Source organism: Scyliorhinus canicula, chromosome 5 (genome assembly GCF_902713615.1).
Source record: "Scyliorhinus canicula chromosome 5, sScyCan1.1, whole genome shotgun sequence".
NCBI lineage: Eukaryota > Metazoa > Chordata > Chondrichthyes > Carcharhiniformes > Scyliorhinidae > Scyliorhinus > Scyliorhinus canicula.
Window position 1 is genome coordinate 53,670,615 of NC_052150.1, and position 24,084 is coordinate 53,694,698.

The following is a 24,084-nucleotide window of genomic DNA, read 5'->3' on the forward strand; positions in this document are numbered from 1 at the left end:
CGACTAGGGACTTTTCACAGTAACTTCATTGCAGTATTAATGTAAGCCTACTTGTGACAATAAAGATAATTATTATAAGTGATGTTCGGAAGCATTTCTTCACACAAAGAATAGGTAGGTGAAATGTGGAATTCTCTCCCTCTAAAAATCTATTCAAATTAAGTTTATTAAAATTTTCAAACAGAGATTGGTGAGAGTATTAAGAGAAATAAAATCAACGTAGGTAAATGGAATTATGATACAGTTCAGCCATGATATAATTGAATGGTAGAGCAGGTTGAGGGCCTAAATGGCCTACATTTGGTTTCTACGTTCCAGATCCATGAACAATCCTACAGAATGCGTAGATGCATTAATGTTTCTAATCTGTTTCTAATTGATGTTCCTAATCTTTGGGATGAGATGTTAAAATTCAGTATTGAATGTAAGAGATTCCTTGGTATATTTGAGAAAGATTAGGAAATTGTCAGCCCCTTCCAAAGATACTTTCCTGAAGCATTAGCATAAATAAGCTATTATGTTTGCTTAAATAACAAGAAACTATACTTTTACAGTAATTCTTTAAAAAAATTTTTTTAAATTCAAATCAGGATATATATAACATACAAACAATCATTCAAATAAACAAAATACTGTTCTCCCAATTTGAGATTTTTCCTCCTTATTTCCATTAAACCTTTCCTTTTTTCCCTATCCCCCTACCCACTCCTTTATGCACTAGCAACAAACAGATCTGTAAAGAGAAGCAAGAACAGCTTCCATCTCATCCAGAACTCCCCAACTGAGCCGCAAAGGGCAAACTTAATTTTCTCAAGTTTAAAGAATTCCACAGGATCCACAAACCATGTTGATACTTTTTGAGGATCTTCTGACTTCCATTCCAATAAAATCTGCCTCCGTGCAATCAACATGGCAGAGGTAACCACACTGGCTCCTTTCCCTTCTATTGGCAGCACGGTGGCATAATGGTTAGCACTATTGCTTCACAGTGCCAAGGTCCCAGGTTCGATTCCAGGATTGGGTCAGTCTGTGCAGAGTCTGCATGTTCTCTCCGTGTCTGCGTGGGTTTCCTCCGGGTGCTCCGGTTTCCTCCCACAAATCCCAATAATGTGCTTGTTAGGTGAATTGGACATTCTAAATTCTCTCTGTGTACCCGAACAGGCGACGGAGCATGGCGACTAGGGGCTTCAGGGCCGGCTCAAGGCACCGGCAACTCAGGCTGTTGCCCGGGGCGCCATGTGCTTGGGGGCGCCAGAGACTCGGGTCCTGCGCATGCGCAGTTGGGCCGGTGCCAACCAGCGCATGCGCGGTGGCCGCCCGCCCCCAGGGCGGCCCCCCGGCTCGGTCCGCCCCCCCCGGGTCCGCCCCCCGCCCCGCCCTCGGGTCCGCCCGCCCCCCCGCGTGTCCGCCCCCCCTGGGTCCGCCCCTCCTCGGCCTTGCTCCCCCTCGGCCCAGCCCCCCCAGCCCCCACCCCCCCCGGCCCCCCCCGCCCCCCCCAAGGGCACCGAAGTTCAGCTTGCCCGGGGCGCCAGCAACCCTAGAGCCGGCGCTGAGGGGCTTTTCACAGTAACTTCATTGCAGTGTTAATCTAAGCCTACTTGTGACAATAATAAAGATTATTCTTAGTCCTGGTATTTCCAATACTCCAAAAATTGCCTCAAGAGGTCTCGGTAATATTTCCAGCTCCACAACTTTGGATAATGTTTTAAATATTGAGATCCAAAACCCAACTAATTGTGGACACGGCCAGAACATGTGGGCATGGTTAGCTAGTCCTTCTTTACATTTATCTACTGCTTCTGTGAAGAATCTGCTCATTCTTTCCTGTGTGATATGAGCCCAATGTACTACCTTGAATTGTACCAAGTGCATCCAAGCACATGGAAGATGTGGTATTGACCCTGTGCATAAATTCACTCCACACTGCCCATTCCAATTCCATATCCAACTCTTGCTCTCATTTTTGTTTTATCTCCTCAGTCAAGAGTTTTCTTTGCGTCCATCAGCCATCTATAAATATGTGGCTCAGTGTCATACTTTGTCACATCAATAGGTGTCTCTGGATTCAAAGATGAGGTCTACTCAGATTCGGCCATATTAGCAGGTGAGTGGACAGCTGAATTCTTGACCAGCAGCTCTTTGGGCACTTGGGGCAGAATGTCCCAGGGCTGAGGTAGTGGGATCTCTAGGGCAGGACTCTTTCATCTTCTGTCCTTGCTGTGCCCCATGGTTAAGATGTTGTGGTTCAATGCAAGATGCATCCTGAGGGACAAGGTACTGCCATTTTGAACAATCGGGGCCGTGCTTCAAGGAAGCTTCTAAGTGTGTTTGAAGAAGAGGGACTCACTTTGTTTTGTAAAGCTCCTTAACCGTTTGACTGCATTAAAGGCGCTATATCAATCTTGGCTTTCGTTGTTTCTCTGCACTGCGCGCGCCTCCAAATCAAAGGTGCATGCACTGCGCGCGCCTCCAAATCAAACGTGCGTTAACGTCACGGATTTGCGCCATGAGGTCACTGCGGACGCATGGCTTGCGGCGCGGTGACGTCAGAGGGGTTTGTGGGTGATGTCAGCGACCGGGACCCGGTGTCTGCGAGCCGGCTGGAGGAGAGGTTTCATCGCTCGGCTTCAGGCGGCCGTCGCCACCACGCTGGGCCCCGCTGCCTCACCGTCCTGTCGATGGCTCGCTCATTTCAGTGCTCGGAGAGGCGATGGTGGTGGCCCTCCTGGCCTCGGCGCAGCGCGCTCAGCGGGAGAGCCGGAGCGGGGATGGTTGCTGGTGCTCGGCCGCAGGGTGAACTTGGACCCGGCCCCGGGCCAGAGTCTGCTCAGGAGAGGTGAGCTGGTGTGTGACGGCTGGTATCTGACACCCCACCTTTCCCAATGGCTCTGTCATCCTGCCTGAATGCATCGCACATGCAGGGTGAAGACACCGCATTTCTGGGGGTTCCCTTCCGCTTCCAGTTTTCATTTATATCACCAGATGATTTGGGAGACAGCTGTGACATATTCATTTTAAGGTCCAGCCAAAGCACAAAGGTGGAGATGCTTTCAATAGCCAACGTGACTAGCAGCATTTGAAAGGTTAAAGTCCAAGTTGAAGTTGGTAAAATAATTTTTGCAGGGCGAAATGTATGAGAATCTGGATTGTCATCCTTTAAATTTCAGGTTGGTGCAGGGCAGGCAGAAATTGACAGTGAGGATCGATCACATTTCAATGATTTTCAGGAGATAGGCATTACTTGATGTTTAAACACTGCCATGGATTGCCATGTGCTACAGCAAGAAACTAATGGTAAAGCTGTCGAAGTTACCTTGTGGCCAGACAATGTTGAAGTAAATGTTTTTCCTTGTGGCTGCCTTGTATTTGAGAGTTCCCTTGCATGTTGTCTCACCAAGTGGTCAGACATGGGTATGAGCCAGAATGTTCCCTGCCACTCCTAGCTGACAAACTACTATTTAATTTATTAATCTTCATTCAGTCGTGCATTTCCCTGAAGCAGGTGTCTATCATTTGTTTGTCTTTGTAGCACAAGAGCCTTTGGATCAGGTATAAAGATGACATTTTCCCATTAATTTATATGTTCTACGTGCTAAGCCGCATGCTCAGCAAACAATCGATCCTGACCCACTGTCTGCTGCCAATGCAATATCGCCGTGAGCATGTGCACTAGGCACTCTGCTATGCCCAGCCTGCCGGAAAGTCTTCAAATGGAAATGTGTTTATCCTTCAGTGTTCATCCCACTTTTTCTCCATTGTATTGTTTAACAGAGAGAGGGGGCAAAGTGGGCTAGTCAGAGGGCTGTGAGACATAGATGGTCAGACAAAGTATCGGTTCCAGGAAACCTTGGGAAGTCTGATTTTTACCTAGAAAACTTATATTAGGAAGAAAATATAGTCTCATCTCACTGATATTATTTCTCATACCGATATTTAACCCTCATGCCTGTTGTATGTTGTCTGAAGATTTCCGATAGAAATATATTTTAAAACTTAATTTACGAGATGTGAGCATCGCTGGTTAGGGCATCATTTATTGATCATTTATTGCCCTTCCTTTGTGGTGAGCTGCTGCCTTGAACGGTTACAATCCCTCGGGTATAAGTACACCCGCAGTGCTGTTTGGGATAAAGTTCCAGGTTTTTCACCCAGTGACAGTGAAGGAAAAGTTCTATATTTCCAGGTTTTGGGGGGGGGGGGGGGGGGGGGGGGGTGGCAGGTGACTTGGAGGGGAACCTCCAGGTGGCAGGGTTCCCAGATATCTGCTGCTCCTGTCCTTCTAGATGGTAGTGGTCTTTGTGGGTTTGGAAGTTGCTGCCCAAGGATCCTTGGTAATTTCCTGCAGTGCATCTTGTAGATGGTACACATAGCAGCCCCTGTTGGCAGTGATGGTGGGATTGAATGCTTGTGGAAGGGGTAGCAATCAAGCGGGCTGCTTTGTTCTGGATGGTGTCGAGCTTCTTGTGTTTTTGGAGTTGCATCCAGGCAAGTGGAGAGTATTCCATTGCACTTCTAACTTGTGCCTTTAAGACGGCAGACAGGTTTTGGGGAGGGGAGGGGGAGGGGGAGGGGGGGGGGGGGGGTCAGGAGGTGAGTTACTTGCCGTATGATTCCTTGCCTTTGACCTGTTCTGGTAGCCACAGAATTTATATGGCTAGTTCAGTTCAGTTTCTGATCAATGGTAGTTCAGTTTCTGATCAATGATAACCCCAAGGATGTTGATTGTGGGGGATTCAGCGATGGTAATGCCATTTGAAGGTCATGGGGCGATGGTTAGATCTTCTCTTGTAGGACATGGTCAATGCCTGGCACTTGCCACTTGTCAACCCAAACCAGGATATTGTCCAGGTCTTGCTGTATTTGGACATGAACTGCTTTATTATCTGACGACCTGCGAATGGCGCTGAACATTGTGCAGTCATCTGCGAACATCCCGACTTCTGACCTTATGATAGACGGGAGGCCATTGATGAAGTAGCTGAAGATGGTTGTGCCTCAAACACTGTTCTGAAGTACTCCTGCAGTGATATCCTGGAGCCGAGATGATTGACCTTCAACCACCACAACCATCTTCCTATGTGCCAGATGCGACTGCAATCAGCGGAGAGTTTTCCCCCTGATTCCCATTGACTCCAGTTTTGTCAGGGCTCCTTGATACCATACTCGGTCGAATGTTGCCTTGATGTCAAGGGCAGTCACACTCACCCCAAGGAATTACTTTGTAACGGTATTTCTGAGCACAGCGTTTGCAGTTATTTACCTAGTAATTCAAGTGAAATTAATAAAAGCAAAATACTGCGATGCTGGACATCTGAAATACAAACAGAAAATGTTGGATGAACACAGCAGTTCTGGCAGAATATGTGGAGAGAAACAGAGTTTTTTTTTTTTCTTAAATAAATTTAGAGTACCCAATTAATTTTTTCCAATTAAGGGGCAATTTAGCATGGCCAATCCACCTACTCTGCACATCTTTTGGGTTGTGAGGGCGAAACCCACGCAAACACGGGGAGAATGTGCAAACTCCACACAGACAGTGACCCAGAGCCGGGATCGAACCTGGGACCTCGGCGCTGTGAGGCAACAGGGCTAACCCACTGCGGCACCGTGCTGCCCGAGAGAAACAGAGTTAACGCGTTTCAGGTCTATAGAAGGTTCACCTAGCCCAAAATATTAACGGCCGCAAATGCTGCCAGACCTACTCTTTCTCTCCCCCTCCCCACCTCCATTCCTCAGCCCAACTGATTTCTGAGGAATGCTTAGCAGCGTCAACTTAAGGGAGCCAAAAGAAAAGACCATGCTCCCACAAAAAATTAAATGCATGTATTTATGTAAGTGTGCGAGGAGTTGAAAGCTCTAAATGTGCTGCCCAACAAACTTGGGAGCTCTCTCTAGCGGCAGTGACAAAGATTCGCCAAGTCGCTTCCCTTCGCACCTCCCTTTACATTCTCCTGGTGCCAGAAATGCCACTGACCCCCTCTTTTTAAAAACAAAAAGTCGCTGTTTGATCAAAAAAGAGATCACAAGATCTCCCCATGCACGTATGTAAAAGTGATGGCGAGCGAAAAGTGACTCGCTGTATTACTATGAAGTTCCAGATTTTCAGTATTTTGCTCATGTATGATGTCCTTCGACAAGATCCTGGTTAGGCGCCGTCTGGAGCATTGTGTCCAGTTTACTTCCTTCAAAACAGAAGCCAGAGGAGCTGTTTCAAAGGAGGGCTACTAGAATGACCAAATGTCAAGGTGTTTGCGTGAGCCCAGTCCCTGGCGAGAAATGGGGGGAGAGTTCCCTATTTAGTTTGAAGAGTGGCTGCCATGCTTTAGTAACCTTGATTTGGAGGCTGGATGCATCCGGTTTGATGGAGCGCAGAATATCTGACCGTCAGGCCCTGACCACTGGCCCTATATTATTCTATCCTCTGCTCGTTGTGAGAGGTTGGAGGTGGCCGAGCGGGTCGAGTCATACCCTCTAGCTGGGACCTAGGTTGTGAGTTGCTTGGGCACCGGAGCAGCGGAATGGTAGAAGTGAAGGTGCTTCATTCATTGGAATCCATGAGAGATCCTGAGGTGTGTTTGTTGATCCTGTCTTGACGTCTGCCTTCTCCAGCAACATAGATGGTGTTATTATCCTGCAATTCTCAATAATCCTGAATGTTACTCCCTTGTGATTATGTTGTTGTTTGTTTATTGTTGCCTTTTCTCCTGCAACAGTGTGTGGTATGTGAGAACGAGGCGAGTGTCGTCTGTTATCCTGTTCTAGCAAAAATCATATTGAGTCGATTATGTGAAATGTGGTTTGTGCACAGTTTTAATCCTTTTTGTCTTTGTGTGTTATAATCCTTGTGTTTTGGGAGGAGTGTTTTTTTAACACCCCATGTCTTGTTTATCATGAAGATGAGTGGAGCCAGGTTGGGGTGATGGGTGAATGGCGGGGGTGGAGTTGGATAGGGTCAGTTAAGACCTCGTTGAGATTGAGGATAGAGCTAACCGTGGGGCTTTTATTTTTTGTTACTTTGAATTAAAAAATCCGTGCCCATTTCCGTCTATGGCCTGAGCAGATTGTATCCTGGTGAGAACTGGGTTCCTTCTGACGTTTCCTTCAGGTCGGTGTTCTTCGGTTTTAAAAAAATAGGTAGTACTGTAAACATAAACGAGTTGGAGGAAAATGAGCTGGTCTGATTAGTAAGTTTGTGGATGACACCAAGGTTGGTGGAGTGGCAGATAGTGTTGAAGATTGTCGGAGGATACAGCAGGACATAGGTTGGAGACTTGGGCAGAGAAGGGGCTGGTTTAGCTCACTGGGCTAAATCGCTGGCTTTTAAAGCAGACCAAGGCAGGCCAGCAGCACGGTTCGATTCTCATACCAGCCTCCCCGGACAGGCGCCGGAATGTGGCGACTAGGGGCTTTTCACAGTAACTTAATTGAAGCCTACTCGTGACAATAAGCGATTTTCATTTCATTTTCAGAGAAATAGCAAATGGAGTTGCAAATGGTAGGTATAACAGCGGAGAAATATACTGTAAATGGTAAAACTCTTAGGAATATGGAAAGTCAAAGAGATCTGGGCGTGTCGGTCCACAGATCTTTGAAAGTGGCAACTCAAGTGGGCAAGGTAGTCAAGAAAGCATAAGGAATGCTTGCCTTCATTGGATGGGGCATTGAGTATAAAAACTGACAAGTCATGCTACACTTGTATAGAACCTTGGTACGGCTGCACTTGGAATATTGCGCACAATTCTGATTGCCACACTACCAGAAGGATGTGGAGGTTTTAAGAGAGGGTGCTGAGGAGGTTTAGTAGGATGTCTGGAGGGTATTAGCTATGCAGAGAGGCTGAATAGACTCGGACTGTTTTCATTAGAATGACGGACATTGGGGAGTGGCCTGATGGAGGTCTACAAATTATATGGGGCATGGATAGAGTGGATGGGAGGGCACTCTTTCCCAGGATGGAGGGGTCAGTCACCAGGTGGCATAGGTTTAAGGTCCATGGGACAAAGTTTAGAGGAGATGTGCAAGGCAGCTTTTTTTTTTACACAAAGGGTGGTAAGTGCGTGGAACGTGTTACAAGGAGAGGCTATGGAAGTAGATACTTTAACGGCGTTCAAAAGGCATCTCGACAAATGCATGGATAGGATGGGAAAGAGCGATATGGCACTAGGAAGTGCTGAGGGTTTTGGCCAAGGGTGATTCGTGACCGGTACTGGCTTGGAGGGCCGAAGGGCCTGTTCCTGTGCTGTATTGTTCTTTGTACTGAGCCTGTCCAGGATTTTCCATTTTGATTTCAAGTGAAAGAAAGTTGTATGATGCCATTTTGTCTACAGGCCCCAGTGCTGTATGTTTGGCTCACTGTTTCACATGATGGAGAAACACTAGAACTGCATGCAGCAAACACTGTCTTCCTGGTCACTGGGCCTAATAAATTCACAAGAACAAACCATGAATAATGCAAATAGAATGGAATTGACTGGGCTTTGTTATTGCCCACAGACCATTTGACAAAATGTTTTTGTCTGCCTATTTAAAAATGTCAAGTATTGTGCCCATCAACAAACAGCCTTTCAATAAAAACTTAGTCAGTAAATAACACTTTTGTGTCACTGTTTCCTATATCTCAACTAATGCTGTAGGCCTGCTCCTGAAAAAGAAGCTCCATGTTAGTAAGAAGACAGTTTAGCTATTCAATGCTGATAAATTGATCATTCAGCCCTTGTGACTGGATTTGGAACAGATGTCTCATATCTGAAAGTTTTGTGACATGAGAACCCTTCTGATTAATTTGGAACTTGGGATGAGAAAAATGAGTAGTAAATTTTGAAATAAAAACATGTTGATGGATGTCCCGTTAAACTTCCAGCTGCAAGCTGCACTAGGTATTGTAGAAAGGACATGAGAAAAGAGAAGCGCATATTAAAGAAGAAAAAGATTGTTTTACAACCGAATAAGTGGAAACCATCTTGTGACAATTGTCCTGTAAACATTTTTTAAAAGCTGCATTGAAAATTGATTACAGTTATAGATGACAGTTTATCATCTTTGTGGAAGTTTGGCATTGAACAATGAGATGTTAGGATAGGTGACTAAAAGTTTGGTTAACGAGGTAAGTTTTCAGGAACAGAGGGAAGTGAAGGAGAATTCCAGCGTATGGAGCTTAGGCAGCTGAGAGCTTGGCATCAATGGTAGAGTGCTGAAAAGGTATACGTCCCTCAGTCCTACAATGAAGTGTCATCAGAGATGATATTCGTGAAATGTGACCTTGAAACTGACTGAATGCTGCTAAGTTGAACTAAACTGATGCTTAATGCTTAAAAGAAAAGATGGATGAGGCGATACATTTATAAATTTAATGTAGACTCAGTAAAAATATTTTTCACATTGCCATCTCTCCCCTTGAACAGCTGTTGTTGCACAATGCATTCACGGGGTGCATATTGATAAGGTCCACAGGAAAAATAGGGACTGCAACTGGCACAATAGCTTAACTGAGGCCATGCCACGAGCAAAAATCACACTGGGAAGGCAGAATATCCAACTTGCAAAGTGGTTCACAGGGCACAGAATCAACTTGAGATTGTCTGAAATTGCAAAGCTTTTGTGAAATGCACATGGAATGCCCTCTGTTGGTGACATTGACTTGTGCTAGTCGAGGCCTCGTGCTTCTGAACAAATAAGAAAATAGATTTTCCATTTTTCTAACAGGTCAACATAATACATATAAAAGTACTTTTAATCCCCACAACTTCTCTCTTGTGGGCAACATTTTAATATCTGTTGCCACCTGTTGTTGGGTTTCACTTTATGATCCAGTTTAATGAACAGAATAGTCAATTCGGGAGCTAGATTTCATGAAAATATTTAGTTTCTTTGTGGTGATGTTATTTGACTTCAATATTTTCTAGGGGTCCCCTTCCTTCCTGTCCTCTGCTTTCCTACCTCAAAAGTCAATAGCAGTTTTTCTCTTTCTAAAGTTTGTATACATTTTCTTTTAGAGTTATGTGCGTCTGCAGCATCTTTGCAGTATAGCTCTAAGAAAGTGGATCTACCTCCATTGGAAGGTCGGAAGTTCTATTTTGATACTCACGCAATGGTACGACAACTGGAAGAATATGGTAAGTATAACTTTGTGCGTATTTTCCTATTGAAAGTGCCTTGATTTTATTTTCTATTTTACCATTGTATTTTCTAAATCAATTGGTCTGGAGGAGTGAACTGATCTGAGTGATTTAGATTGATTGCAAAGACGAGAAAATTCTGGGTGTTCATAAATAACTAGCAATCCTAGAATTTGAATCTGTGAACATTTGGAGGGAAGAAAAATTGCTATTCCACCTAGAAATCAAGTTTCCAACCTACTATGAATAACAGGAATTAGGAGCAGAAGTAGGTAATTCAGCCTTTTGAGCCTGCTCCTCCATTCAATCAGATCATGGCTGATCTCTTTCTGGTTTCAAAGCCACCTCCCTACATATTCCTTTAACCCGTTTTTTGTGTGAAATATATTTATCTCCCTCTTGAAACCATTTAAAGATTCGGACTCCATCGCACTATGGGGCAGCGAGTTCCACAAATTCACCACCGTCTGCAAGAAGTAGTGCCTCCTCATCTCAGTTTTAAATTTACCGCCTCTCAACCTATATCTGTGACCTCTTATTCTAGATTGCCCCACAAGGGGAACATTCAACTACATTTACTTCATCAATCCCTTTTAGTATTTTATATACCTCGATCCCCTCTCGTCCTTCTAAACTCCAACGAGTATAAGCCCAAATTGTTTAATCCCTCTTCATACGTCAAGTCAACCCTTTCACCCCCCGATTCAATCTGGTGAACCTCCCCTGAACTGCTTCCAATGCACCACATCCTTCCTCAAATAACCCTAAACTCAATGCAATACTCCAGATGTGGTCTCACCAGCATCCTATACAATTGCAACAACACTTTTCTCTTACTTTTATACTCCAGGCCTTTTGCAATAAACGCTGACATTCCATTTGCCTTTCTTATTACATTTTGTACCTATATAATCTTTATTGTCACAAGTAGGGTTACATTGAAATGAAGTTACTGTGAAAAGCCCCTAGTTGCCACATTCCAGCGCCTGTTCGGGTACACAGAGGGAGAATTCAGAATGTCCAAATTACCTAAGAGCACATCTTTCGGGACTAGTGGGAGGAAACCCACGCAGATCAGGGAGAACGTGCAGACTCTGCCCAGAGTCACAGACTGACATTCTGCGATTCATGAACAAAGACACCCAGATCCTCTGCCCAAATGCATTTTGAATCTGCTTTCCATTTAGATAATTTGCCTGACTCTTTTTTCCGGCCAAAATGGATAACCTCATACTTATCCGCATTAAACTCCATCTGCTGAATTTTGGCCCAATCTCCTAGCCTATCGATATAGAACATACAGTGCAGAAGGAGGCCATTCGGCCCATCGAGTCTGCACCGACCCACTCAAGCCCTCACTTCCACTCTAACCCCGTAACCCAATAACCCCTCCTAACCTTTTTGGTCTCTAAGGGCAATTTATCATGGCCAATCCGCCTAACCTGCACGTCTTTGGAATGTGGGAGGAAACTGGAGCACCCGGGGGAAACCCACAGACACGGGGAGAACATGCAGACTCCGCACAGGCAGTGACCCAGCGGGAAATCGAACCTGGGACCCTGGCACTGTGAAGCCACTGTGCTATCCACTTGTGCTATCGTGCTGCCCTAAAATATCTGTCTGTAAAATCTGTATCTCCTCTTCACTGCCTGCTTTCCGATCTATTTTAGTATCATCCGCAAATTTTGCTATGTTACACTCTGTCCCTGCTTGTAGATCATTTATATTGATTGTAAACAGTTGAGGTCAGAGAATTGAACCCTGCGGCACCCCACTAGTTACAGTTTGCCAGCCAGAGAAGGGCTTATTTAACCCAACACTCTGCTTCCCGTCAGTCAGCCAATCCTCAATCCAATCTAATATTCTACCCCAACCCCCTGTGATCTCACCTTTTGGTTCAATCTTTTATGCGGCGCCTTCTCAAACACCTTCTGGAAGTCTAGCTATATGAAATGAAATGAAAATCGCTTATTGTCACGAGTAGGCTTCAATGAAATTACTGTGAAAAGCCCCTAGTCGCCACATTCCGGCGCCTATTTGGGGAGGCTGGTACGGGAATTGATCCATGCTGCTGGCCTGCCTTGGTCTGCTTTAAAAGCCAGCGATTTAGCTCAGTGGGCTTAAACTGAGGGATGCTTTAATATAATGGTACAGTAGAGTAATGGTCTGGATTTTACAGGTGTAGGACAGCAAGATCATCATTAGAATCATAGAATCTGTACAGTTCAGAAGGAGGCCATTTGGCCCATGCAGTCTGCACATACCCTCTGTAAGAAGAAGGACCACTCCCCGCCCTATCCCTGTAACCCATCTAACCTGCACATCCCTGGACACAAGCAATTTAGCATGGCCAATCCACCTAACCTGCACCTCTTTGGACTGTGGGAGGAAACTTGAGCACCTGAAGGAAATCCATGGTGACACGGGGAGAATGTGCAAACTACACACAGTCACCCAAGGTTGGAATTGAACCCAGGTCCCTGGCGCTGTGAGACAGCAGTGCTAGCCACTGCCACCCATTAATCCTCTGAAACTGAAGTAGCTTCTGGATTCTACATGTGCACAGTTAAACATGGAAATCTGATTGCACATCTCCAGAGGAAGCATTGATGTGATTTCCCCCCCCCCCTGCCCCAGACTGCAATCAATTTGAAATTATTAAACCGGCAAAACCTCCATATTTACATTCTTAGTCCCATTGTAAAAGTACTTGTATCTTGTTGAATGCTGTTTCTAATAATGTACCATATTCTTAGTCACTGCTAAAAAACCTCAATTTATTTTTTAAAATTTATTTATCAGAGTTACAAAGCAAGAGCATAGAGGGGACAGGGGCAAACCCCTAATCCATCTCATTGCCTGCTCCAAAAGAAAAATTCAAATTGAATACAACCCATGGTCCCCACAAGAAGGGCATACCAGATCCAGGCATTACATGTGACCTCGCGCTCGATCTTAGCCAAAAGGCCAAGAAGCAATATAATTTTTTTTAAGGTCTTTTCCTTTATTTTAGCTTCTACCATGCGTATGTCCCAGTTAAGGACCGATATTGATTTTACTTCCTGGTTTTCTGTCTGCTTTAGTAAGACACAAACCTTAAAGCTTAAACTGATATTAGAAGTGGGATTCATTGTGGTCGAGATATCACTGGCTTGAAGTTCGAGGACGAACAGTCCTCAAACATGTGGTTGAACGTGTGAGTACTCCTTAAGTGGAACCAGGAATCTCAAAGGCATTGGCATATGCTAGTGATGGCTGGTAAGAGAGTCTGACTGAGAAAACGGGTTTGAGAGTTACAGATTACCACAGATAGGTGATTGAGGTAATTTACAAAGTTAGTTAAGAAGCAACAGTTTAGATATGATGTATGAGCTAAATAAAGCAAAGCATAAGACCTATGACAGGTGAGAGCTGTTTACTGATCCAGGAGTAGGAATGGACGGATGGAGCAGAGTGTGTTGGTCTCTGTGGGTTGTAGTGGCAGCCTTCTGCTCAGTATCCAAGTGTTAGGAAGTCCTTCCCACAGTCTTCCTCCATCTTCCCTAGTCTTCCTCCATCTTCTTCCCTGGTCTTCCTCCATCTGAAGAAGACAGCTGTCTGACCAGGACTGCCTCCATCTCTGAATTCCATTAATATACTTTATTTATAGGGACTGATATTTTGCCCTCTGTCAATTACTTGTTGGAACCCTTCTAAGCAATAAATATAGGACAGGTATCCAAGATGTGGGTAGCTCACTCTTTGACTGGTGCAGGCATGATAGGCTGGCTAGTCTCCTCCTTTCCTGTAAAAAATTTATGATTCTATATCAGGGTGGTCATCTCCCACTTGCCCTTTAGCTTGAGGTAACTTTTTTATTTACCTCCTGTTGAGGGCCAATTGCTAACCCTTACCAGACACCTTATAGGTAAAAGGATATCATAGGAACATGGACGCTTGAATCAGGAGCTCTCAATACATTTATGGACAGTTTGTGAAAATGTTATCTCTGTCAAGGTGGCCACCAATTTCATAAGAATTCTAAAGGCCCTATTTCTGACACCTTGTTTGCTGACATCACTTCTGGTGGATATCTGGAGATGCATTTGACTTGGCGGCAGATTCCAGCTGGCATCAGGAACGAAGAAATCCACGACAGATCGCTAGATCTTTGTGAACAGCTTTTTCCGAATTAAGTGCCTTGGCTTTGCCACTGATTACAAAATCTGGGCCAATATTTAGAGGCATTTGACCAGTCAGTCACTGGTTCAGTATTCCCATGCCTGAAACTCAAGTTGGTGTACTTCCCTAGGGATCCTATAATATTTCCTGTATTTATATCATTGTAGATCAGTTTTTAGGTTAATTTGCATTACCATATCTTTGTCTTGATAGAGATATATATTATAGTTAAAATATAAAGGGTGGAAGAGATCTGTTATCTAATCATTTGAAATACCAAACTGTTTTCAGTTCTTTGGTTAGTCACAAGACTAAATGGTAAATTTAATAAGTTTTGCTGTATCAAAAGAAATTTTACATGAACTCAGGAAGTCCCCAGGCACTTTATGATGAAGCACATTTTTGAGATAAAGTCACTGTGTAATAGAAGAAAACTGGGCAACCAATGACTGAATATTTTTTTAAAATGTGGGTGCATTGGCCATGATAAATTGCCCTTAGTGACCAAAAAGTTTAGGAGGGGTTGTTGGGTTACGGGGATAGGGTGGAAGTGAGGGCTTAAGTGGTTTGGTGCAGACTCGAATGGCCTCCTTCTGCACTGTATGTTCTATGTTCCTTGAGAGGTAAATATTGGCTAGGAGACGAGCTTCTCAACTCTTCTTTAAATTGTGCCAAACGATCATTTGTATCCATTGGTGCTATAACCTGACAGGAGGCCCAGGGATCTGCAACACCCAAGTCCCTGTGGCCTCACCTGAATACGATCTACCCAGATGAGGGGGCGGGGCTAACCCCCTTTTCCCAGGACTGCTGGGATATAAATGCCTCTACGTAGGTTTGGGCTGGGTGCGGGAGACCCTTCGGGGAGTAGGAGACGTGTATGGTAACCTGAATAAAACCAAATGTTTCTCCAGACGTCGATTCTGAGTGGTTGCTTGCCTGAGACTTGACACTGGCGACGAGGGTCAAGTGGAGGTTGAGGATGCGCCATTTCCTTTGGACCGGGTCCACTTCGATTAGGCCTCAGATGGCCTCCACTCAGGCGGCAGACGTGCCACTAATTGGTAAGCTTGAGACGTTCGACGGCGAGACTGGGAATTGGACCCAGTACATAGAATGAATTATCTATTTTTTTGTCTGAACAACAATGTTGGGGACGACAGACAGACGCTGACCCTCCTTGCGGCGCAGAGACTTAGAGCATTATGAAAAGTTTATCCCGACTCACCCAACGACTGCCAGTTCCTGGAGCTTGTTGTGCTGGTCGGCAACCATTTCGACCTGAAACCGCCATTAATTGTTTACCGTTTTCATTTCCACACGGCTTCTCAACACTGAGGTGAACCTATAACGGCATTCCTGAGCCAATTGCCCAAACTCCGTGTTCTGCGAGTTCAGGCCAGTGTTATCAGAAGGACTTCAAGACCGGTGGGTTTGCGAACTCAGACGGGACGACCCAAGAACGTTTGTTCAGTGAAACTGATCTGGACCTGAAAAAAGCAACCGGGATAGCAGGTCCCATGAGGGCGCAGAACACGGTGTCCAGTTGCTCTGATGGATAGCTGTCCTGAACTCGGATGCCCAGCAGGGCGTGGAGCACCCCTCTCCTGGGCGGAACAATCTGACTCCCGCCGATGGGGGCGCACTCCTGGAGACCAGGACCGACAGCACCAATTTCCTGCCGATGGTTGCCATGTACCCCGTACACCAGAGATTCCTGACAAACGGAATGAATGTGCCAGTGCCAAAGGGAGGCGATGGGACAGGTGCCAGTAGGAAACCTCACCCACCTGCTGCCACCATACCAATGACTGCCCCAGAACACGGACGCATTTCGCCGATGACGAGTCAGAGGAGGCCCATCGCCGTTATGGCATTTCAGCACCACAGGTCGTGCCTATCCACGTCACAGTCCGGATCAACGGTTTCCCGATTAAGATGGAACTTGAAAAACCCTAGGTTTCCCAAAAAGGTACTGCAGAGAACGGGAACCATGGGGGGGCCTAGCCTTCCCAAACCTCCAATATTCCCACGAGGCTGTAACTGCAGAAAGGGTAAAGGGGTGGAAGAAGGAGACAGAAGCTGAGTAGGTGCGAATGGAAGAGGGTTCCTGCCCGCGGACCTCCCTCTAGGCCCTGGCTCCCATCCTCACCGAACAAACACTCAACGAGCCCAATGATGATTGCAGAACTCGGACATGGACCCGACTGTGACAGCACTTCAGATTAACCAAAACGTCCATTAAAGCCTCCATCTGCAATAACCTCAGGTTCGCGCCAGCCATAATGGTCGTCACCTTCAAAAGGTGGAGCCGGGGAGGGGAGGGGGAGAGAGGATATTGACAGAGATTTCTACACGGACAACAGACTGACAACACTTGAAGTACTAATTAAGTTAGAACTGACTGGGGGAAACGCGCTAAGACACATGCAGGGCAAACACTTCTCGAGTAGGGAAACAAAAATGTACCATCGACCGCCACAGCAATCGCTGTTCGAGGACTGTTGCTTCACGGCTCCAGGGTCCCAGGTTCGATTGCCGGCTTGGGTCACTGTCCGTGTGGAGTCTGCACGTTGTCCCTGTGTCTGCGTGGGTTTCCTCCGGCTGCTCCGGTTTCCTCCCACATGTCCCAAAAGACGTACTGTAAGGTAATTTCAACATTCTATATTCTCCCTCCGTGTGCCTAAGCATGCGTCAGAATGTGGCGACTAGGGGCTTTTCACAATAACTTCATTGCAGTGTTACCTACTTGTGATAATAAAGATTATTATTATTATAGATCTGGTGCTTCTCCCCCTTTCTGTGTATTCCCTTCCATCCCTCTGACAACAACAACGTTATCGGCAGAGGTTCAATGGCCATGGTGAAGAACAGTGGAGAAAGGGGCAGCCCTGTCTGGTGCCCCTGCCTAATGGAAAGTATTCAGAGGAGCTCCTATTTGTGCGGATGTTGGCTTTTGGGGAAATGTACATCAAACGAGCACAGGGGGAGAGTTTGGAGCCAAAACCGTATCTATCCAAGATCTCATAGTTCCGCTCCTTCCGATCAAATGCTTTTCATGCATCCAAAGATACCATGGGCGAGATTCTCCCAAACCGGGAGAAATCGTGAGGCTGGCGTCAAAAACGGGCGGGTTTGACACCAGCCTCCGCCCCCCCGACCGGGAACCGATTCTGGTCCCCGGTCGGGGCTAGCATGCCGCGGCCGTGAACTCCGGCATCGCGGGCTTAACGAATTTCGTTAAGCCCGCTTGCCAGAGTTTGCGACGGCTGACGCGTCACAAGACGTCAGCCGCACATGCGCAGATTGGAAGACTCCAACCCGCGCATGTGCGGATGACGTCATCGCGCATGCGCGGGCCGGGATGCCCCTCAGCCGCCCCGCGAATGGAATCAGCGGGGCAGCGGAAGGACAAAGAGTGCGCGGGGTAAGTACCCGATCGCGGGCCCATGGCACCTTTGGCACGGCCGTGGTACGGCCGTGCCAATCGGTGCCATAGTTCCCAAGATCCGAACTTTACAGCCGTTTTTACGAACGGTCAGACCAGGTGTGTTTGACGTTCCTAAAAACGGTCGTAAAGGGCTTGGACTTCGGCCCATCGGCCAGCTGAGAATCGCTGCTCGCCGTAAAAAAACGGCGGGCAGGAATTCGTGTCGGGAGGCGGGCGTTGGGGGGGGGGGGGGGGGGATAGCGGGGGGGGGGGGAATAGCGGGAGGGCGTCAGACTAGCGTGGCCGTAAAAATTTACGACCCCCGCTATTCTCCGCACCGTCGTGAGTGCGGAGAATCGCCCCCCATAACTTCAGGTTCCAGAGCAGATGAGGGGGAAATGACCATGTTCAAGAGACTTCGGGCATTGGCCGATAACTATCTACCTTTGATAAAACCTGAATGGTCCTCCAAAATTATATCTGGAAGATATGGCTCCATCCGGGTTGCCAAGACATTTGCCAGTAACATCAGCGTTGAGGAGTGAAATGGGTCGGTATGACCCACACTTCATTGGGTCCTTGCCCTCTTTCAGAAGCACTGAGATTGTGGCTTGGGCTGAGGATGGGGATAATGATCCCCTAGATAGTGAATCATTGAGCATGTCAAAATGAAAGGTATTAGTTGCTCTGAGTACCTCTTATAAAATTAGGGCGGGAAATCATTGGGACCGGAGGCTTCGCCAGACTGCAGCCGACCAATACGTTTCTGTATTTCATCTGGGCTTGAGGGGGATTCCAGTTCACGTTTCCTGCCTCCCTCAATGGTCGGGATGTGTATACCATCTAGAAACCTCATCATGTCTGAAGTATCTGACTATCTGGTTCACTAATGTCCTTTCGGGAAGGAAGTCTGCCATCCTTAACCTGGTCTGGCCTACATGTTCTCCATTCCACAGCAAAGTGGTTGTCTCTTGTGTGCCCTCGGGGCTGGACAATAAATGCTGACACAGCCAGCAACGCCCACATCCCTTGAAAACGAATAAAGAAAAAAGAAAGCACTAAAGCCTCATTAACCTGGAGAGGGGCTGAGACTAGATTACTTTCTTTGCTACAAATCTGAGACATCTTTTTGGGAGGCTGCTTGCTTCTTGAGTTTACGGGTAAGAATATGGCCCACCTGCTCCCCATGTTCATAGAAAGTGCCCCTAGAATGTTGCAACTGATGCATCGCTTTGTTCATGGAGATCATTTCGAAAAGCAGTTGCAAGTTTTTCTGTGCATGAGTAATTCCAGCATTGGAGCAGAAGAATATCGGCGGTCAACCTCCAACCAACCCTTGTCGTTCCTCGCTTTCCTTTTTCACAATGTTAGCTTCATGTGAGATAATTTCCCCCTTTATCTCTTATGACAGCGTTTAGGATTTCCCATAGTGTTGACGGAGAAATTGACTCGGTTTTGTTGAGTTTGATAAAGTCTCCTATAGCAGCAGACAATTGCTCAGAAAATTTGTCATCAGACAATAGTAATGTGGTGTCTAATCTCCAGGGCAAGCGCTCAGGAGGGCCAAAGTCAAAGCAAAATTCAGCACAATGAGAGGCATGGTCTGAGATGACAAGTGCCGAGTATTCAGCTGTTCTCGCTGAGAGGAGATGGAATTTGTCGTCTACAAAAAAATCAATTCGGGAGTAGGCGTGATGAATATGCAAAAAAAGATTGTTTACTGTTTGGATGCAGAAAACGCCACAGGCCAACCCTTCCAATACTGTCCATGAAAGAGGTCAATGCCCTAGACATCCCAGTTTGGGGGCGGGATTTGGACATGGAGCGGTCCATTTTCGGGTCCAAGTCACAGTATAAATCTCCTCCCAGAAACAACTGATGTGAGTCTAAATCAGGAAGAGCATTCACCAGGGAGTTTATGAAGCTCAGGGCATCCCAATTGGGGGCATAAATAATCACCAAAATAACCAGTGTTCTCTAGTGAACCACAGAGAATAATGTACTGACTATTGTGGTCATCCATACTCTGCGAGGGAGTGGATTATATTTTGTTTTTGGATTAGTGTTGCCGTGCCTCTGGCCCTACCATTAGAACCTGAGTGAAAGACTTGTCCCATCCAATTTTTGCGAAGCCTCATCTGGTCCTTCACCCAGAAGTGGGTTTACTGTAGGAACACAACACCCGGGTCTAAACCCGGGAGGTGTGCAAAAGTCCTTGACCTCTTCATTGGTCTGTTCAAACCCCATACGTTCCAGGTTATAAGGCAGAGGGGAGAACCTCTCCTGCCTCTCCCACCATGGGTCAGCCATTTCATCTGTAGTTCAGGCAAGAAATTTTGTAACGCCACAGCGTGGAGGTCCCATCAGGACATCGGTCTGTACCAGTCCTAAAGCCAGCAAGTACAAATTAGTGGACGCCAGACTACCAGCCCTGCAATCTTCAACAAAAACATCAAATTTATATAAAACCTAAACTCTCTAACACTAAAATCTAAGCTCCCCCTCGCCGAATCTTTGCGAGCAGGAGCTGCAGAATACCCACACTTGCGGCTTCCCTTCTCTAGGCCCATCTCTAGGTTTAGCTGAGAGGCTCTCCAACTGACCCTATATTAAAAGTTAAAAAATTAAGTTAGCATTATTCAAAATCAAGTATTTCACATATAACAATCTCGTGGTAACAACCGTATTATAAGAACAATACATATAACACGAGCATAATGAAGGAAGAAAGGGAACACTTCAACAGTTAAACTTTACAGTGTAAATCAGCCAAACAAACAACAATGATATTACTTTCGAACATGCAGCAATTCGATTTTTAACTAACAAAGCAAAAGATTTATGCAGAATTCGAACCCAGAATCTTAAAAGTGTTTGCCTCGTTTGGGGAGTCAAAGAAGAGATCCTTTCCCTCAACTGAAACTAGAAGACGGGCCGCGTAAAGTAGCATGTGGGCTATGAATTCTGTGGGGGTATTGCCCTCCGTTCCCTCCAGCAGACCCATGAAGCGGATGCTTTGCCTTTGAGACGTGTTCTCCACGTCATTTAATGTACTCTTTAAAAACTTATTCACTTCCAGGATCGAAGACCAGTTTTTTTCCAGCACCGTGATCTGCTCACTGTGGTCGGTGAGGGCAACCTCCATATTCTGGACTGTGCGCCTCACGCTTCCTTTTTTTTATCCATCCCCTCCAACTGGCTTGAGATTTGATTTAGGGACTCATCCACTGACCTTTTTACTACTCCGACCAGGTCTCGATCGTGTTTTTTCAATTCAGCCACCACAATGCGGCTGATGTCTTGAATTGATGGCCACGTGGTTGCCTGGGGGGTGGAGGAGCCCGCCGCCGCCATTTTGTCTCCTGACTCCAACGAAGCCACTGAGGCTGAAGAGCATAATTTGCCTCCCTCCTCTCTTGTTTTTATTTTTAGGCATGTTAAAAGACTGTATGTTTCCCCTGGTCTTCAGGTTGATTTTTTTCAGCTAGTGCTGCCTATTATACGCTTCGCGAGTTGGGTTCGGGTTGGAGCGCCTCCCAGTGCATGTCCTCCGCTCACATCCGCCGCCGGATGTCAACCCTTTTTCTTTATGAATGTGAAAGAGAAATCATTATTTTGGTGCCCTGATCAGAATTAAATTCGGGTGAATAATTGGGTGATCAATGCCTCTCTAAACCAGTGTTTTACTTGCTTTTGGTATTATGGACTTTTTATTAACACTATCTTTAGCAAGAACTTGTGATATTCAACCATTTCAATGTAAGTTGCTTTATCTAGCAAAGAACAAGTGATCCCTAGTGCAAGAAAACTGTATTTTCACATCACTAGCATCATCTATATCCGAGTGTTTCTCATGACCAAATATGCACAGTTTATCACTGAGATTTTCCCTGTGAAGTCCCAATGGTATTTATATACCTTTTAATGTAGATAAATGATAGCTACACAGATGCTCATGCTGTATTTCATGTTATGTAAATGACTGTATTGTTGGTGCTGGATGATTGAATCTCACATTTTTCAATGATGAAATAAACTGCATACAATTGTAAACAGTCATTTACAATTCACTTAATTCCAACTAAAAAGGAGAACAGCTTGCTGGTGATTCTTGTCGGTAACCATATTATTTTATTGGTAACTTTTCATAATCCAATGACATAACAAGGGGAATATGAGTCAATGCATTTTCAAAGTTGATGTTGGATTAAGTTGGGTAGAAAATATTTTTCATTAGCATTCCCTCAATTATGATTGTGCGTTAAAAGTCATTAATTTAATTTCCTCCCTTTGAGAGTTTTATGACATCTGCCAAGAATATTTAGATTTATTGTCATGTGTACTGAGGTACAGTGGAAAGTATTGTTCTGCATACAGTCCAGGCAGATAGTGCCATACATGAAAAACATAGGACATACTAAATGTATGTACGATAAATACACAATGTAAATACTTATACACAGACATTGGATGAAGTATACGGAGTTGAGTGTTACTCAGGTAGAGAAGATGCGTGGAGAGATCAGTTCAGTCCATAAGAGGGTTATTCAGGAGTTTGGTAATAGCAGGGAAGAAGCTGTTTTTTAATCTGACCCCCTACGGTAGTGTCAGCAAAATTGTAGATGGAATTGAAACCAAATTTTGCCACACAGTCGTGTGTGCCTAGGGAGTATAATAGGGGGCTATGTATACAGCCGTGGTATTGAGGGCTGTCATGGAGGAGGCATTATTTTTTTATCCTTGCTGATTGTGGTCTATGGGTCAGGAAGTCGAGGATCCAGTTGCAGAGGGAGGAGCCAAGACCTAAATTTTTGAGTTTTGATATGAGCTTGGCTGGAATTATGGTGTTAAAGGCAGAGCTGTGGGGCTGGATTCTTCTGCCCGACCCGCCGCAAGAACATCACGGGCGAGACGCCGACAATGGAAAAATCCATTGACCTCAGGCGGGATTCTTCGGTCACCGGGCGAATGCGGCCCAGAGAATCCCGCCCGTAGTCAATAAATAGGAGTCTGACTTGGAAGCCCTTTTTGTCGATGTTCCAGGGACGAGTGTATTGCTAGGGTGATAGTGTCTGCTGTGGACCAGTTGTGCCGGTATATTCCAGCAACCACAAGTTTTGGGGTAGGTGTAGTTGACCCCAAGATTCTTGAAACAAAAATTCCAGATGGGGCAATTAATGTTGGAGGAGAAAGTACCTGATGTGCCCAAGTCTCCATTCTCCTTTATGCCTCTTGGTAGCATCTAATGGATTGCTTATGGGAAAAAAAATTGTTGGTTATGTTTTTTGTTAATCAGCCTTCTTGATTTTCCAAGTATACTTTTTGGATTTTTTGTATGATTGCAGTCCTACCAGTAGTCCTAGTAGTTGAGGCCTGTTTTCTACCCAATATGTGTTCAGATTAATTTACATTCGTTCAATACTATTATGTAAATTAAATGAGGATAATGTAGAGCAACTTAATGAGGTTTAGGTAGGGGAAGTGCATTTTGCAGGCCAATTAAGTGAATTTTCTATTTAAACTACTAAACTGTGTAGCAGGAATTTTTATTTCTACTTTATTGTATTAGAGAAATTACAAAAGTACATTGTGGTGGACTAAACATAGTCATTGGTAGAATGGTGTTTTCTTGATATGAATTAGTTTCTCAGCGGTCAGATTTCAAACTGCAGGTTTGAAAAAATGAAAAAAAAATGAAAATCGCTTATTGTCACGAGTAGGCTTCAATGAAGTTACTGTGAAAAGCCCCTAGTCGCCACATTCCGGCGCCTGTTCAGGGAGGCTGGTACGGGAATGGCTGGTGCATGCATCGGAGACAGCCTTGGGATGAGGGAAATGGTGTGGAATAATGTAATGGTGCCACATAAATGGAAGCAAAAAAGGCTGAAAAGCATGTTGAAGTGTAACAAAAATGAAAGCACATCATCCACAAGCATAGAAAGGGTTGTAAAGTGAGTTAATGATCCATACAACCATAGAATCCCTACAGACAGAAGGAAGCCATTCAGCCCATCGACTCCATGCCAACGCTCCAAAAGAGCACTCCACCTAAGCTACACACCCCCCACCCCGTCTTATCCCCATAACCCCACGCATTGATTATGGCCAGTCCACCTTTGGACTGTGGGAGGAAATCCGAGCACCCAGAGGAAACCCGTGCAGACTCAGGAAGAATGTGCAAACTCCACACAGTCAGTCACCAAAGGCCAAAATCGAGCCTGGGCCCCTGGTGCTGTTAGGCAGCAGTGCTAACCACTTTGTCACTGTGCTACCCTCCATTTGTAGAGCTTTTCAACTATAAATAGTACTGGTGCCAAGCAATATTATTAGTTTAAATCCAGAGGTGGACTTCCAGTGGGAGACTCGGCACAGGCTGTA

General features: G+C 45.5%; 1 protein-coding gene across 5 annotated transcripts in view; it reads left to right on the plus strand.

Annotated features, from left to right (window-relative positions):
* The first annotated feature begins 2,523 nt into the window (after positions 1-2,523).
* The window catches only part of LOC119965988 (mitochondrial calcium uniporter regulator 1-like), a 77,970-nt gene continuing 56,409 nt past the window's right edge, over positions 2,524-24,084 (plus strand). For 3 of the 5 annotated variants that reach the window (XM_038797083.1, XM_038797084.1, XM_038797085.1), the window contains exons 1-2: positions 2,524-2,836; positions 9,993-10,112. In XM_038797083.1, the coding sequence (XP_038653011.1) occupies positions 2,566-2,836; positions 9,993-10,112 (391 nt within the window). In that variant the 5' untranslated portion in view covers positions 2,524-2,565. Of the gene's footprint in view, positions 2,837-9,992; positions 10,113-15,190; positions 15,341-24,084 lie in introns of those variants that run through there. The other 2 variants (XM_038797082.1, XM_038797086.1) reach the window with 2 other exon arrangements.